The sequence below is a fragment of the Apostichopus japonicus genome, chromosome 12 (genome assembly GCF_037975245.1).
Source record: "Apostichopus japonicus isolate 1M-3 chromosome 12, ASM3797524v1, whole genome shotgun sequence".
Lineage (NCBI taxonomy): Eukaryota > Metazoa > Echinodermata > Holothuroidea > Aspidochirotida > Stichopodidae > Apostichopus > Apostichopus japonicus.
Genome location: NC_092572.1, coordinates 9,276,321 through 9,293,765, shown reverse-complemented (window position 1 = coordinate 9,293,765; position 17,445 = coordinate 9,276,321). Strand labels below are relative to the sequence as shown.

The following is a 17,445-nucleotide window of genomic DNA, read 5'->3' as shown; positions in this document are numbered from 1 at the left end:
TTATCTGGAACTTTCTAGCATTTCATTGTCACTTGCATTCATTTATATACCAGCAATTTGCGATTGATGGCAGAGAGATAACTATGATAGAATATTTACTCGGCGAACCTTAATTAACGAGAGTAATCAACCTTATTGTAAAAATTGACAATCTTGTTGCCCAAATCATTTCTATCTCGTGACGTTAGACAATAACAAATCGCCTGTTTCTCTCATGTTATACGTACATTAATGTTCAGTGATGTACTAGGCATATACTACTAGGTGTAAAAAAGAGCCATGCGTTTTAGCAATTTCCTGTACACGTAACGATAAATGTCAATCGTAATGGAGATTTTGTTATTTACTCAATGTTTATCATTTCTTCCAGTTTCACAGTGTTTTTATGACACGAGTGCGAAATAAGGAAAGGGTACAGCCACCAAACGCCACCTGGTTCGTTATTCAGAGACACACACGCAGTGCCAACTACTACAATGTTCTATAATGAATCGCATCAAGTATAGGCCCTCGATCCTTTGTAACCTTAAAGCACTACACTAGACTAAACAAGACTGCAATTTACCTCCAAATATACTCAGAACACTCTATATAACTCTGATTTTACCCCAATTAGCTTATTACCCAATTAGCTTATTAGCCAATTAGCTTATTACCCCAATTAACTTATTGCACGACTATTTGGTCAGGAACCTATTCTACAAATCTTAATCACCTATGTGTCCTCCAGAAGAGAGATATCCGCCATATTTCACATGCTGCACCACGTGATCATACTAGCCCATTATTCAAAAGATTAAATTTATTAAAACTAAATGATATTATAAGAGTCCAGCTTGCAACATTTGCATATAAAGCATGGAATGGATTGCTACCCGAGCCTTTTAAGGATTTTATATATAGTAATAGACTAATCCACAACCATCAAACACGCCATTGTAAAAACGCACATGTTTTATCCCAACGAAGTACTTTAAGTTCTTTTAACCCTCGTATTCGTGCTATAAAAACGTGGAATAATCTCCAGGATAATGTTAAGAATAAGCCTTCTTACTCTGTATTCAAAAGGAATCTCCAAACTGTAATTATTTCTCACTATTGATGGATTTATTCTTGTTTATGTTTGTAATTAAGATCATTATAAAGATTGTTAGGATTGCTTATTAACATTATTAATTTCAATTAGAGTCAATTCTATTATTACATCATTGTAGATGCTACTATTAATTTTTCCAATTCTATTCTTAAGTTTTTCTTTCTTTTTTTCTTTTTGGGGAGTCTCCTACTTTGTTAAGCCTTGCAGGCTTTATAGGAGACATCCCGTCACACTGTAAATTGTGATGAAACAAATAAATATACAAATATACAAAGTGAACACCGTACTAAAGTGAACTTACGTCAACACTGTACTAGAGTAAACACTATACTATACTGCCTGCTCAACATTGGAGAGCATCATGGCGCACTAGATTGGTTGTAACCCTAAAACACTACACTAGACTAAACAAGACTGCACTACGAACAATTCAATAATAATATACATTATATTTAACTGAACAACACTGCGGTACACTATATAACGTGCAAAAACTCTATACACCACCCAATACGAAACAACGCAAGAAACATTGAAGACCATGATAGCGCACTAAATTGGTTGGTGGCTATAATAGTCAACGTATACATGTACAATGCCACATATGAATAATACTTCTGCAGAAGACGAAAAAAATGCTTCCTTTTTTAGAAGCAAATTTGAACAGACTGTTGTAACCATTTTAACATATCATAAAGCCAGATGTTTCTCAGGATAGTCAAGGTGATATCAAGAAACGCGATTAATTTTATGCCTCGAAATAACAAAGAATGTTGAAAAATTCAAACACTTCCCCGAAGAGATATTCAGTAAGTGACATTATCTCATCCCTCTTGGCCATGGGACGATTCTGTCTTCTATATTTGGTTTCAAGGCAGTAGTTTTATTACAGAAAACAAAAACAAAAAAGATAACGGGATATTATGCTTCAAAGGAAATTTAGGTTTGTCTGCAGTAATAGTGACATTATCGCATCTGTTTATAGCATGAATTGTAAAAAAGTAAGCTATACGCAATAACCACCTCAAGTATAACGTACGATAGGAAAAGGCCAGATGTGCAAAGAGAGATGAACGGTTGGTTGATATGATTTCTTAAAGATACAAACGTCAAGCCAGATGAATCCCTTGGCCTGAAATTTAAACAACTTTTAATCCCACTTTGAAAGACTCGAGGGAAAAGAGTTCTCTTCAACATAGTCAGTGTATAATTCCCATGGCAACTGACCGACATTTTAGATTGTCAATCTCCATGGTTATGAGAAACACACATGACATACTCACGGGGGATATGTACAGGTGACAATAACACACGGTCAAGATTCGCTCCAGTTACTTCACTAAGACGCATCGAAATATTTTCAAAGAAAATACATTTGCTTACCCGAAGAAAGAAGAAAGAAATAAGCAAAAGAAAAGGCAAGTCATGATTTTCAAGTATCACCTTGTTTCTTGACATTCACCGCCTACCCTACCGTACTGACTTTCTTGAATACGTTGTTTTGATCTTTGTATTGTATATCATGATGTATTGAAATGATCAAAATCTTGCATAATAATGGCTACTTACTTTAACCAGAGTAAAGTTGTTTTTCTGTGCCGCCCTCACTATTGGTGTGACATCAGGGTGCATATCATTAGTCTCACACTGGCATTTCAGGACTGAATCTCGCACTTCCGGGACCTACCAAATTATTTTAAAAAAAATTTAAAAAAAAACAATTATGATGATAAAAAACAGAGACATTATTGCCTGCTTGGTAGTTGATTCATTACACCATTAATTCTCACAAAATAAACAGAGGATTATACAGCCACGGGGTCCGTGGTCGAATCGAGTAGCCGGGGAACATGGGATATATAAAACTGTGCGAACTGGGGGGCTCGGTGACGGAATTGGCCAAGCTGGCTCTCAGCGCCTCCGAGGTGGTTTAGATACCATGTAACGACATTATCTGACATTTTCCATGTAAAAAACATAACCTTTACAAACTGCCAGTCACATATTTACACGAGGATATTTCATATGAGGTTATAATAATATCTTTCATTTTTAATGAGTTTTTCACCAAACTATGCTACACGGATTGGTGAAAAGACAATGACTCAGTCTTGCTCTAGTAACCTTATTAGATCTATGTTAATATTGGTCGAGTATATACAAATATGATGATTGAAAAAGCACTATCTAGGGGTGTTCACTATCTAGGGGTGTTCACTATCTAGGGGTGTTCACTATCTAGGGGTGTTTATGTTTTTTCTTATTATTCTTGGGTTTTTTATTGTATGTGTGTGTGTGTGTGTGTGCGTAATGTTTCGCCACATGGATTTGACATTACGTAAAAAAAATGTTCAATATAAGTTTCAAGCAGATGGGTTCTACTCTATACGATGAGTTAGGACATGGGTATGACATAAAAAAAAAAAACCAATTCGTCGGACTGATTTGACTTTATCTTAGGTCTTGTTCTTAGATAAACATCACAAAATCCTTAAACCTCAACAAACTATATGAAAATAATAACAGTCAAAATCTCTTTCCATACGAGGTCGATTTCAATTTACTTTTACTACGTGCAATGTTATACCTTTCAGCCGTATGAAATATATAACAATCTTCTTGCTCCAAATATCCCGACTGTTATATTCAAATTAGGTTAAGCTGTGAATACTAAAATATCAGGGGCAATATATACATCCATAATGTAGACTTCCATTATTGTTAGGTTCATTACTTTTGATAGAAATAATCTCCAAACGTCAAATTTGGTCATATGCAGGATTAATGTGAATCCGAATACGTAGTTGTTCCCTCTCATAGCTACCCCTTTGGTGCCATGCTAGCTATAGACTGAGTACTTGTACTCGTGCTTAGCATTGTACTCATACACGTACTCATACTACACGTGTACTCGTACTCATGCTGTTGTACCGTACTACAAGTCTGGTTACCTGTTCTCGTACTAGTCCTCATGGATTTGTACTCATATTAGGTACCACAGCAGCTATAGACTGAGTACCTGTACCCGCACTTAGTCTTGTACTCGTACTAGTACTCATAAAACTTGTGTACTCGTACTCATGCTGTTGTACTCATACTACAAGTGTGGTTACCTATCCTTTTATTAGTCCTCATGGATTTGTACTCATACTCGGTACAACTGCAGCTATAGACTGAGTACCCGTACTCGCGCTTAGTCTTGTACTCGAACGAGTACTCATACTACTTTTGTACTCGTATTCATGATGTTTGTACTCGTACTACAAGTCTGGTTACCCTGTCCTCGTACAAGCCCTCACAGATTTGTACTCATATTCGGTACCATGCTAGCTATAGACTGAGTACCTGTACTCGCGCTTAGTTTGTACTCGCACGAGTATTCACCTTTGAAGAAATCAAGTGGTTATTTAAAACTAGCAAATAGGGCACGATTAGTTATAACAATATCACTGAAACACTTCCATTTCTACCTTATTGGAAAAACGATACCGTTTATTTGTTTTAACTATGATTCAAGGAGCAACGTGTATCTATCTATCTATTTATATATATATATATATATATATATATATATATATATATATTTATATATATATATATATTTATATATATATATATATTTATATATATATATATATATATATATATATATATATATATATATATATATATATATATATATATATATATATATATATATATATATATATATATATATGGGTTTGTGTGTGTATGTAATATCTCACACAGTATCTCGCACAAAGATCGTAACAGTATACCGAACGATTTGTGAAAGCATAAAGTACATCAGCTTTTGTACAAAATTATCGCGCAGAATAATTTATTGCATTTATAGAGTTGGAGTGTTTATCAATGGTAAATAAAGATCCACTCTATGATGGGTTTATGACGAAGGAAAGTCTGCCTTTCTACCGTTTTCGACATAAATTACCCGCATTTCCTACTATTAAAGAGGCCCAAATAGGCGATGTTAATCAACACGAAATTTATATGGAAAATTAATCAATGATCATATATCATTACAGTAAATTTGAAATAAGATGAGAAGGTATAAGAATTAATTTAATATCTATAAAAAAAAAAATACAAAAAATAGCATTGGCTTCGCATGCTGTGAGGATCTCTTGATTTGCTGTGTTAACATTCTTTTTGCAGGTCTTATAAATATTATGTACGAAGATGAAGAAGGAGAAGGAGAAGGAAAGATGAGAAATTTAACTGACGTCTTTCTCTTCTTTACAATAAAAGTTTATTCCTTATCCCTTGGATTGCGATTGGACCATGGGTTTCAGGGGCGTAGCGAGCGGGGGGTGTGGGGGTGTCACACCCCCCTCCCAATAATTTGGTCGCTGTCGGCAAATTTTGGGTCTGTCGGCAAAAGGAGAAAAGGTGAAGAGAGCGGAAGGGGAAGAAAGAAGGAAAGCTGAATAGAGAAAAGGAGAACGAGAGCTTCTTCCGTGCCAAATTTGACTTAAAATATGCACCAGATTGCATCTAAGGACGTTTCAAAACTAAAATTTTTCCAAAGGGGAGGGGGACAACCCCTCCCCTTAGAACCCTCCCCCATTTCAGTCACCACTTCCAGATCCGTCGGCAAATCAAATTCTCCACATCCCCCCAACAAAAACCCCTTCGCTACGCCCCTGGTGGGTTTGGCCTCACATTCATTTGTCTAGACACAACTAACAGCACGTGTTTTTCAGCCTATACGTTAGATCTTATTACAGTTAGCATAGTAGACCCTATATCGGTAAAGCCCGTAGCCTAACATACAATATGTTATAACCTAGGCTTGATTTGGTATTGTCATTAACTGCCACGGCAGTTGTAATTACCTATATCGGTAAAGCCCGTAGCCTAACATACAATATGTTATAAGCTAGGCTTGATTTGGTATTGTCATTAACTGCCACGGCAGTTGTAATTACCTCTTATAACCTCTTATATCCTTTATTCTGAACGAGATTAATCACCGTGTATTAATCTATGGCGGTTATTTGTAACGTTGCCTAACTCCCTTCTATATATCTGCTGGGAAGGTTGAATGAATACTTGTATGTTTAGTAACACTTGAGAAACGTATTATCTTTTAAACAGATTATTAATCTCCCCCCCCCCCCCTTACCCACAGCCGCCTGCCCGACTGATATTTAAAGTTAGGATCGTAATACTTTATGGAAGCGCGTCCTGTTTCCGGAGGAGTGAACGAATTCTTTTCGCATTAATGTAAATTATCCACATACTGAATGCAACCTCTGCAACCCCTCCACCCTTCCTATCCTTCCAACCCCACCTCTCGGTTTGCACACGACACTGGATTTTACCAATGAGGTAGAGACCAAATATTTCTTGGAGTTTGCAGGAATCAATATAAACTATTGAATCTACACAATCCACCATGGTGAGGGGGGGGGGGGGGGTTACGAGATTCATCAGTCGGGCCGCAGTGAAATTGTATAGCAAATCCACAGGTCGCTGCCCTTTACAATGTACTGACTCCCAATGACAGAAAAATACGTTCGACAATATACAGAAGGTCAGGCAGTTAGACATTTTGGTCTATCTGTAAAAGTTCAAATATCCAATTAAAAGTCGAAGCTATAAAAACTCTTCAAGCTCTACACAAATCATGTCTACCCTTAATTGCTATATATGTTGAGGTTCTGTTGTGGGTCGCATTAGTATAGGTTGTTGTAAATCTCACGGGCTGTCCTATATATATGTGTAATTTACTTTTAACGACCCAAGTTGTAAGCGAACTCGTATACATCATGGTATATGAACTATATCGATCCTTTTCACAGAGTTCGTTGTATTTAAATGTATACACACTCATTTATCTCTTAATAACTATGACCAGTAATTGAATTGGCAGAACGCCATATGCCGTCACATAGATAAAGGAATTTAAATTCGTCCTTCCATGGATTCTGTCCTCCCCGCCTCCCTCAATATTACCGACGCAAACACAGAGAAAAGTGAAGGAAAAAGACGAAAAGGGGAAAATTAGTAAGATGGTGATAATATCATTTTTCCGTACCCTAGGCTTTCCTTTAAGCTAGTTTCTACACAGCCGGGCTTTTTTTTTGGTTCTGAGAATCGTATTTTACCTGCGATAGGCTTACACCAAAGGCGATCCACGCCCCCAAGAATACAATGGGGGTGGGGGGGGGGGGTTCAGTCCCCCACTAGCAAAACAATTAGTAACATGTATATACGCTAGGAAGTAAACAGCCGAAATTTGATACATTATTGTTTTAGAAGTTGCAAAATATAGCACCACTTTGCATCATTCTATAAGAAACTTCCATTTTACCAAACCTCTCAAAGATGAGGAGCCATCCCTATCCTTAGACTCATTCCATGGACGACAATACATTACAGCGCCCGACCCCCGACCCACCGACCCCCGACCCCCGACCCCAAGTTCAAATATGATGGTCACGTTCCCGGCCTACACTATAACAAAACATGTGAAGTTAAAAGTTATATCTTGCTAACTTAACCTTTCTGTAATTAATTTTTTGGTCGATACAGCCAGATCGCTTGAAGTCCTATTAAATCGATTAGATCGTCTTTGGTTTGTTTTCATTTTTCTTTCATCTTATTGTTTTTATTTTTTCTTGGTGGCGACTATAACCTCATCTCATGTCTTACTTTAAACAGAATTATCTTGTCCGCGGCGCATTTTGACAGTGTGTACTTTGCAAAAGAGTTCGTTGTACTAACAATTATCAACTTATTTATCTCTTCATTTTACTATACCCTTAATTGAAATTACAGATACCTAATGCTGATTAGATACCAAATAGATTAAGGCATAATGTCCACCACCCTTCCCTTCCTCGCCGCCTCCGCTATAACCACAAAGAATGAAGAATATATGCAGAGAATACAAAGAAAAAGGGGGAACTCCACAAAGTAAGGATGGGAGGGGAGGTAAACCGCTGTATTATTAACAGATGTTTTTATCAGTACAGGTTTGCCAAGATGATTTAACTTTTGCCTTCATTTAATATGGTTCGTCTCGTTTATCGGCGGTCTCTTTATAATTCACATTTAAAAATTTTTATTTATTAATTATTCCGAGAATAAGTTGAATGATGGTTAACCACATCCGAATGTGACCTTAAAGAGACTATACGATCGAGTGCCTAAATGTCATTACTGATTTTGAATGATTTCAAAATGAGCTTATAATTAATGCTACATATAGATAGGCATATATAGGCCTATATATATATATATAGGCCTATATATATATGCCTGGGTTGAATAACTTTGTTTAATATTTTCGCGCATTGTTGCTGGGATACTCGTTGTAATTCCACATATAACCATATAAAGACTCAATTTTATAACACTTTCCGGTCGAGCCCTTGTTTTATTAAAACTTTCATCAAACAAGCGTGATATGTAATATTTCGAATACCATTCAATATTTACCATTTTCATCCTTCCTAGATTAGAAACAATTTACCTCTGGAAGACAAATAACAGACGAAATAAGATAAATAAGAAACACAGTCTATTATTTTAATTGTTGAAAAAATAATCACTTAACATTGGGCAGAGGAAGTGACGTCATCATAGACATTTCTAAAAGAAATAATGTCATAAGTAACTAACACGGCCATAGACATTTATACCCTTTGCCTCTTTTTGTACTGTTCTACTGTGACAAATATCAACTCGGAAATGGTTGGATTCCAAACTCATCATTTAACCTACAATTGCGTCTTACAAATTAACCAACAGAGTAAATCATTGGCTGTGGTTGAAAAAAAATGACCATTATGTTTAGATAGGGGAGCTGACTTAATACAAACAACATCTGTTTTGTCAGTACGACACTCTCATATAGTTCGGCAAAACAAAATGGAAGACTAGCCACCATGAACGAATATATTAAGAACCTTTCTTGTTTTCCCTGGTAAAGTCAATATGAAGGACGTTGTGCGATGACGTCATCGTAATCTTCTTAGTCATAGGAGGGAGCAATATATATATATATATATATATATATATATATATATATATATATATATATATATATCCGACTGCCAAGTATTGCAGACGAAAATTCCAATATATTTTCTAAAACGTACTCCTTATTTGTCAATTATGAGTCATATCTTATTTCTCTGGTTTTCTCTAATAATATATACATATATATTTATATACATGTGAGGTAAATGTTTTAGTTAAATATAAATACACAAGCGCACAAGCGCACAGTCACAACAACTAGGCTATATATTACAAACACAAGAAAGGACTAGTATAAGTCTGCACTGTTTGCTACCAGTTGTTTTCTAAACCTATAAAAAAAAAATCTCGGATAACGTCATCTCATGCACTTAATCGAATGCGGAAGAGCGGCCTGTTTTGGTCTTTACAAGACAGGCTTTATTGAGGCAAGGGGAGAGCTATTTTCTTTTTCTTTTTGAAACAAAAAAGAGAATATTATTGACATAAGCGATAAATTCAGCTGTAATTGGCAGCAATCATTGAGGGGAACATGATATATCGGTTACCTGTTCAAGGGCATACTCGAGGAGAACTGTTACTGCTTGTTGAAAATCGCTGTCGACAGCTCGTAATAAAGCGTCTCCGATGCGCGCATCATGATCCAGTAACCTGTAGACTACAACTAATGAAAGTTGTTGGCAAAGGGAAGATTCAAGAATGTTAAAGAAAATGTTGTCAATCACAAACTAAGAAGTTTTTATTTGATAAAGCAAAGTAATGTTAAGCTAGAACAGGATTCGAGCAAATGACCTCAGGTTTCTTCCCTCTCATTTGAGTTATTCAGCCCTTAGTTGGTGGTGACCACCCCCCATCTCCCCCACTCCCTTCCCCACCTTCTCACACCATATAAAGCATATACTTTGCTGAGGAGACAGTCACAATCAATAGAAGGCCCACGTTGCTCTTTTTCTAATGTTTGATTAAAATATATCATTGAAATTCTTGATTTTCTTTCATTTGTGTTTTACAATGTCAGTGTTGTCTATACTACTATCTAATTTTAAAATCTTCAAGATTAATAATTAGATTTTTTTTTATCAGAGTTTGTTATTTAATGCTTCTCTTTTATAAACTTGAAAAATGTTCAACATGAAATACCAAAGAGAGAGAGTGCTTTGGGAATGAAATATTTCCTCTCCAATACACTTCTAGATATGAAATATTATAAATTGAACATAAAAACATATGAAGCGAAAGAAATCAATCGCCAGATAGCAACATGACGTATGTCTGGGTAATTTGAACTCCTTTCCTCTCCTCCTCGACCTCTCCCTCCACCCCCCTTGAAAAGACTCCATTTTCATATCTTTATCAAACAAGTCTGCGCTTTCCTTGAAGTTGGAACGGTTATACTCGCTAAATTGATAAAAGTTAGCAAACCATAGTTTTGCTGCGAACGAGATTGGACGAGATCGCTGTGTAAACGCGCAAAGTGAAGGTGGGGAAGGGGTGGGGGAGGGGTGGGGGTGGGATGGTAGGCGAAGGAGGGAGTACTGTGGGTGAGGAATTGAAGGAAAGGTTATATCTGCGTCATACGTATTACTTTTCTTGTTGTTGAATGGAAGTCTAGATTCTTACTTAGGAAACCCTCTCTGATGGCAATTCCGAGAGGGGTCAGTCCATCTGAGTTTTGGAGATCGATGTCCAGACCAGTTTCATCCCTCTGTTCGAGAAGAAATGTGAGTTTGGTGATGTTACCATTCGATACATAGTGGAACATCTGTTCCTGTACCGGTAATGTCGCTATTTCCATCTCATCTGAAAGAGACCAAAAACAAAAAACAGGAATAAAACATGGAGTTAACTTTTGTATTTAAATTTTGTAATGAAATGTTACTACTTTCAAATATAGTTGGAACAATGCCCTCAAGTTTGAACTTAATTTCTACTATTATCACAAAATACAGAAAAGCAACCTAGATTTTCCAGAAGTGTCTCCCTTGGACGACATAACATGTCAGCATCCCTGTACTTGCTATGTTATGTTAAGTTGTGCCCATACTTATACTCACTGTGAACGTTATGATCTTCCCATCCTGCCGCACAATTATAAAATTTTCATCGAATCGTTTGTGAAACGGAGTTGAGTCGTAGACCCAGCCTCACGTGATTTCGTTCACGTAATTTGCATAAATTAAAAACAATTGTCTTTTACTCAACACATTATTTCAACATTGTCACTCCTGTATGTACCTACAGAAGGTATTTGTCCACGTGATCGTATTCACGGCATTTTTGAATAAATTGAATAAAATCACTTATTTTATATTTTATTTTCACATTTATTTTCAAATGTTACCACGTGACCGTTCCACGTCATTGGTATGTATTGTACACTACCACGACATATGCCTCATACTATTGTCACCTCGGTATGTACTTTATAGCGGGGATGTCGCCAATTTGTTGTTCTTTTCTAACTGATTACATAGGCTAAGTTGTGTAATTATGTCATTACATTAATGACGGTTTCACATTATGTTTCCATGAATAGAATGGCTGACGTCACAGACTACGCAAAAGTTTCTTCCACCAATGTGAAACAAAATCACGGTGAACTCAAAGAGACATTAATGGAAAAAAATATATAAATATATTTTGTCATCATGTCTGCCTCTGGACAATTCAGACTATAGATAAGAAAATGTTAATAATACAAATATGCTTGATTGCCTTGATATTTGTGAATTTTCCAGTCTTTTGTCCTCGTCAATGTTAGGTCATTTCTGCGTGTAAGCCAGGAGAAAATGTTAAGATGTGTATACTAGAGGGTAGATCAAAAACCTAACTGCAAGGCGGCGTTGTCATTGGTCATTTTGAAACCTGCTTTTGTTGGTAAAATCAGTAAGTTTCTGAATTTTTTTTTACTCATCACTGAAACGGTTAAAAACCGCACCTGACTTCACCATCTTAAGAATTATAAACGCCCCATAATGCAATTCACCAACAAAAACATGTCAAAAGATAACACCGATCTTGTGGACTATAAAATCAATGAATTATGAGTAATTAAGTCATTAAGAGTAATAATAATGGTAAAAAAAAAGAAATATCCGAATGTCGCAAACAAAACTATGTCGAAAGACAGACGGAGTAGAAAAGTGTGTAAAGATAACACACACATACACCAAAAAAAAAAAAAAAAAATCAACCGTGTTTACATTTCACTTTTCACTTATTTCTACCAAAATTGTTCAACTCAAAAATGTAATAATTTCCTTCCAAATAAAGCTCGGAAACTTGTGACTTATACGGTAATACTGGAACTTCTGATTGTTTACATGATATCTGTTAATTTTTAATCTCATTTTTGTTGTTTACAATCTCACGGCAAAGCGTTGCAACTTTTAATGGTATAGCAATAATGTATACGGCACTGACAAAACACAGGAATGAGAATAACAAAATACAGGGGCGATATATTGTAAACCTAACAAACCAGGAGAACTTTCAAAACAATTAAATTTTGTGTTTTGGTGCACAATATTTTTCTTGATTTATAATGAAATCTAATTTAGCTCTCTTATAATTGCGACATAGTGATATATACGTCCTTGCAAAACTTGAGGGTATTTTGGGACCTTTTCTGCTATACGATGTGGCCCAACTGATTGACTGAGTTTATTAAAAAAAATCAGTTTTTGTAGTATTTGTCTCCATCTCTTACCAATGAATAGAACGTAAGGAGCAAAGAGTACATGAAAACACATATATGAATACATGAAAAGCTAAATGCAATAACAGTATAGTGGCTCTATGATGTCATTCTAGACTTGCTCAAGTCGTCAAGAACATAAATACTGTACTGGCTCTGTGATGTCATTTGTAGACTTACTCAAGTCATCAGGCACATGAATCTTCTACGGGCTCTATTCTATGCTGTCTTTTTTTAGACTTTATCAAGTCCTCAAGAACATTAATATTGCACTGGCTCTGTGAAAATCATTCTTAGACTTGCTCAATTTTTCAAGAACATGAATACTGTAGTGGCTCTGCGATGTTATGTTTAGACTTTGCTCGAGTCTTCAAAAAAAAAGAAAGAATACTATGATATCTCCCACGCGGGATATATATATATATATATATAGATATATAGATATATATATATATATATATATATATATATATATATATATACACACACAAAGACTTACACAATCAGGGATCAAGAAACAGGTTTGCGATGACAATAGGCAGGAGTCAAGTCAGTGCTCAATTGTGTTCAAATATGCCGCATTGGCCGGGTGATAATCACTTGCTTTGAACATTATATTTGGTGTCCCACTTACCTTTCCCCTTCTCCAGTGTTTGAGCCCCTGCGAATTGCCCTATATATGCCCTCTGATCAAAACCTCTGTCTAATTATGAATCCTGCGTTTTTTCCAAAGAGTGTTTTTTTTTTTTACAGTTTTAGTCTAAATAAGAGTCACAATGAGCATATGAATGTATGACATAACGTGTAAACGCATACGTAACACACGATAATTTGTACGGGTATATTGAATCCATTATAGTCTGATCTGGATTTTTCTCTTCTTCATTGATGAAGTGGATCTTATGTAATAGTATACAAACTACAATACTAAATACAATGCCAATACATTTGCAATGCGGGACGCGTCTGTTGCCTGTTGTAACGTGTATATTATATTTTGAGAAATGATCCTATAAACAACTGAGGCTCGTGAAAAAAAGAGATTGTGTAACACATACACATGTGTGTTTCACTTTCAGATTGAGGACCCTCATACATATTTCAATTGTTCAACCCCCACCCCCCCCCCCTTTACAATAGAATTCTTCTGAGGACCTAGTGATTTTTTTTTTAAATGACGTCTGGGGACACGGAATTTCTTTTGTTCAAGTCCTCAGTAGGAATACAAAACAAGTGCACTATATTACGTCAGTTCCTCAAGCGCAATACGAAACTCAATAAGAAAATGTAAGCATCTATGATGGTCCCAAATTGACGTGTTTGCAAATGTATGTTACATTTGGCAAAGACAAATGGTGTTGAAGGTAATCCAATGATGCTCATGTTGTTCATATGAAATTAAAAGAACATGTTTTGGTTTAGTAATTAGAATTTATAAAACAATGGATGAACATTTAACATTCAGACCTGCACTGATGTATGGAACGCGAAAAGGGTAAACTTATTTCGTTGCTAAGTTTTAACGTAAGTTTAGACAACGACGTAAAGTTTAGACAACGGAATTGTAGACATCAACGTGAGTTTGAGCAACAGCATGGTAAAACAGCAGCAACATCTTTAGTTAAGACGACAACAAACTTAGTTTAGACAACTAAATAAGTTTTCCCATTTCGCGTTCCATACTGATGAGCCAACATCATCATTATCATCATCATCATCCATGTAGCCTTAAAGGAGCATTTCAGAGATTTAAATCATTGTACAGCTGAATATCTCGCCTTCTGGAATAAACTACAGAAACATTACCAGCACTTTTCTTTTATTTGATTATCATTTCCCATTAAAAGGTTTGCCTAAGTATCTAACTTGGTGATATAGTGAAGTACATATACCTGCAGTTTAGTTTGTTAGTTCAACATGACTGGTCAACAAGAGGTTTGGAAAGCAACTGAAGGATTACAAGGACACTATTACCGTCTAGGGACGAGGATTGAGCACTGTGTGCAGTGTTTAATAGTCCATAATTCAAGTAACTTAGTACTACAGAGAATAAAAACAGAATTACACAGAGAAAAGTACATAGAAAAGCAGGAAAATATATAGAACAAATCACTGATATAATGTACGAGATATACATACAGTGTAAGACGTGCATTAGATCGATGACATTGCGTTAAAGATCTAATTATGGAAAAAATCGATAGATCTGATTTCGTAATGTCTAAGAGTAAGACTATTTGCACTGCGGGATGATGTACTGATACCTAATAAGTTGGCTTTGTTTTTTCAAGAAGCTTCATTATGAAGTAGTGCAAATACGCACATGCGCAGATTTCGTCCCTAAAGCAGTTACAAAAGAAGAACGAGGCATGTCCAAAATTTTGCATATATATATATATATATATATATATATATATATATATATATATATATATATATATATATATATATATTCTTGGGGGGGGGAGGGGGGTGTACGGCGATGTTTGGGAGATTTGTCTATTCATCGCAAACTTTTCTATCACAATGGTGGGGTGAGGGGGAGGGGGTGATGCTTATTTTATGGGTCCAATTCCTTCTGGCATATGAGAAGGAGAAGGGTGCGGAGTGGAATGGGTTGTTTAGAAAATGGTTTTATATGTACGATAAGTTACCAATTTGTGGAAGTTGAAATTTGGCCTTCTTGGATAATGTTCTGACAATTAATTTTCTCAAAATGAACGTCTATTAAATATCTACAACCACACACCAATATCAAACAGAAACTTCTATGTTAGGCTGTAATTAAATAGCCAGGTTAGATCAAATGCTGACGTTTTTACTTTTAGTATACGTTTTACATGGGAGTGTTCAAAAGTATAGGCCTACATTCAGACAACCCTACTGACAGTGTGATAAAATCGTTGAGTGTTTGAAGTTACGGAACTACTGCTATACAATGCAAGTACTCTAATCAGTGATGCATAAATTCATCATTACATTACCAGATTACCGCCTAAGGTGATTAATATGTGAAGGTTTTTCTTAATTTACAGATTATGTTGTTTATATAGGCTATTTATTTATCTCAGTGTCACAGGCTGAGAACATACGTCTTGTTCCCGCCTAGTGGGAGCTTTCTTAAGGAAGGATGCTGGTTATGTTGTCAGATACAGACACACGTGTTTGGATTCTGTGAGTGCACTGGGGTGTGACGAAGTGAGAGTAAACATTGCAATGGGGGCTAATGGGCGGTATGTAGGCCTACGCAGATAACCTTTAACATGGCTAATATTCTGTGCAATATTTTATTTTTGCTATTTGCATGTCCATAAATCTATATCCTGTTATGAAGTTCACGACAATAACCAATGAAATATTTATTATTCAAAAAACATATCCTCAGACATTTTTTTCTTTAAAATGTGATATTATTGTGTACTAATCGGTGATTTCTAAAATCTCTCTCTCATAAAACACAATGGCCAAACAGTTCACTCTACCTTATACACGATAGATAACAGTTTTGCTTTTACCCACATACTGTATTTTACCCACATTTTTACCCACATTTTACCCACCTTTACCCACATACTGTATTTACCCACATACTATATTTGCTCTATATTCCTTCTTCGCGCGATAATCATTTTCTATACCTCGTGCGATATAATTATGCTAACCGATATACTATATCACTCATTACAGCCTACCAGGCTAATCTTGCTATATCACACACACACACATATATGTATAAGTCTACCCATTCAATTCACTTCACTTCAAGTCAAGTTAGTTCTCATATGTACACAACTCACTGACAAAAGAAGTTTATCAAAGAATTAATTTATATTACATAATTATGATGGACACTAGAAGAAGAAAAAACTGTTCAGCTATTGGTATATGCCCGTCCTATTAATTATCACTGACGTCCCTGGGTTTTAATTATAATGTAAACACTGGTAACGAGTAACCAGCATACACAATTTGATCATTGCGTATATCAAAGCACGAATAAAACAAAATGTTTTATCGCGCGGTAATAAGAACAGATATTTACCTCCAGCAATGAATATTCAATGACTTGCTCCTGTTTGGGTGGGGGGGGGTTGGAGGGGGGTAAGGAGAGGTTAACTTAAGGTCTGTTAACACACAGCTTGTTCACTGGAGTGAGCTAGATATGCAGTCATGCTGTTACACAATGTGACCTTTTAGTGCGAATCTTCACACGTATATGATAGAATGTAAAAATGACATGAATTATTCTAGAAGTCTCGTCTTCGCTGTCAAGAGTTTTATCGACCGATATGAGAAATATTAAATAATTTATGAAGTAAAATGCTTTAATCTTTCTTATCGTATGGTGAGGATGGCGGGGGGGGGGGGTTGAACCCGTCACTAGTCTGTTATGAGGTGATTTTGGGTTTACCTTTGACAGTTAAGAAGGTGTTTATGGTTACGTTTGGCTTTTTTTCATATTATTTATCATAAGTATCCAAATGGGACGAAGTTATTTTCTAAAATCATTTTGAAGTGAACCCTAAATTAGCAAACTAGTACGCATTTCATTGTAGCGAAAGTTCAAATAGTAACGACAATTACAATGGATATGATGAAAGACTTGTGACACAGACCCAAATATCATCGTACGTTTATGTAA

The 17,445-nt window shown here is 35.8% G+C and overlaps 1 protein-coding gene across 5 annotated transcripts in view; it reads right to left on the bottom strand.

The window, feature by feature from the left end:
* Window positions 1-17,445, bottom strand: part of LOC139977473 (short transient receptor potential channel 7-like) — a 162,555-nt gene that overhangs the window by 27,104 nt on the left and 118,006 nt on the right. For all 5 annotated transcript variants that reach the window (XM_071986820.1, XM_071986823.1, XM_071986824.1 and 2 more), the window contains 3 exons: window positions 10,727-10,906; window positions 9,655-9,770; window positions 2,666-2,779 (listed from right to left, as the gene is read on the bottom strand). In XM_071986820.1, the coding sequence (XP_071842921.1) occupies window positions 2,666-2,779; window positions 9,655-9,770; window positions 10,727-10,906 (410 nt within the window). The remainder of the gene's footprint in view (window positions 1-2,665; window positions 2,780-9,654; window positions 9,771-10,726; window positions 10,907-17,445) is intronic.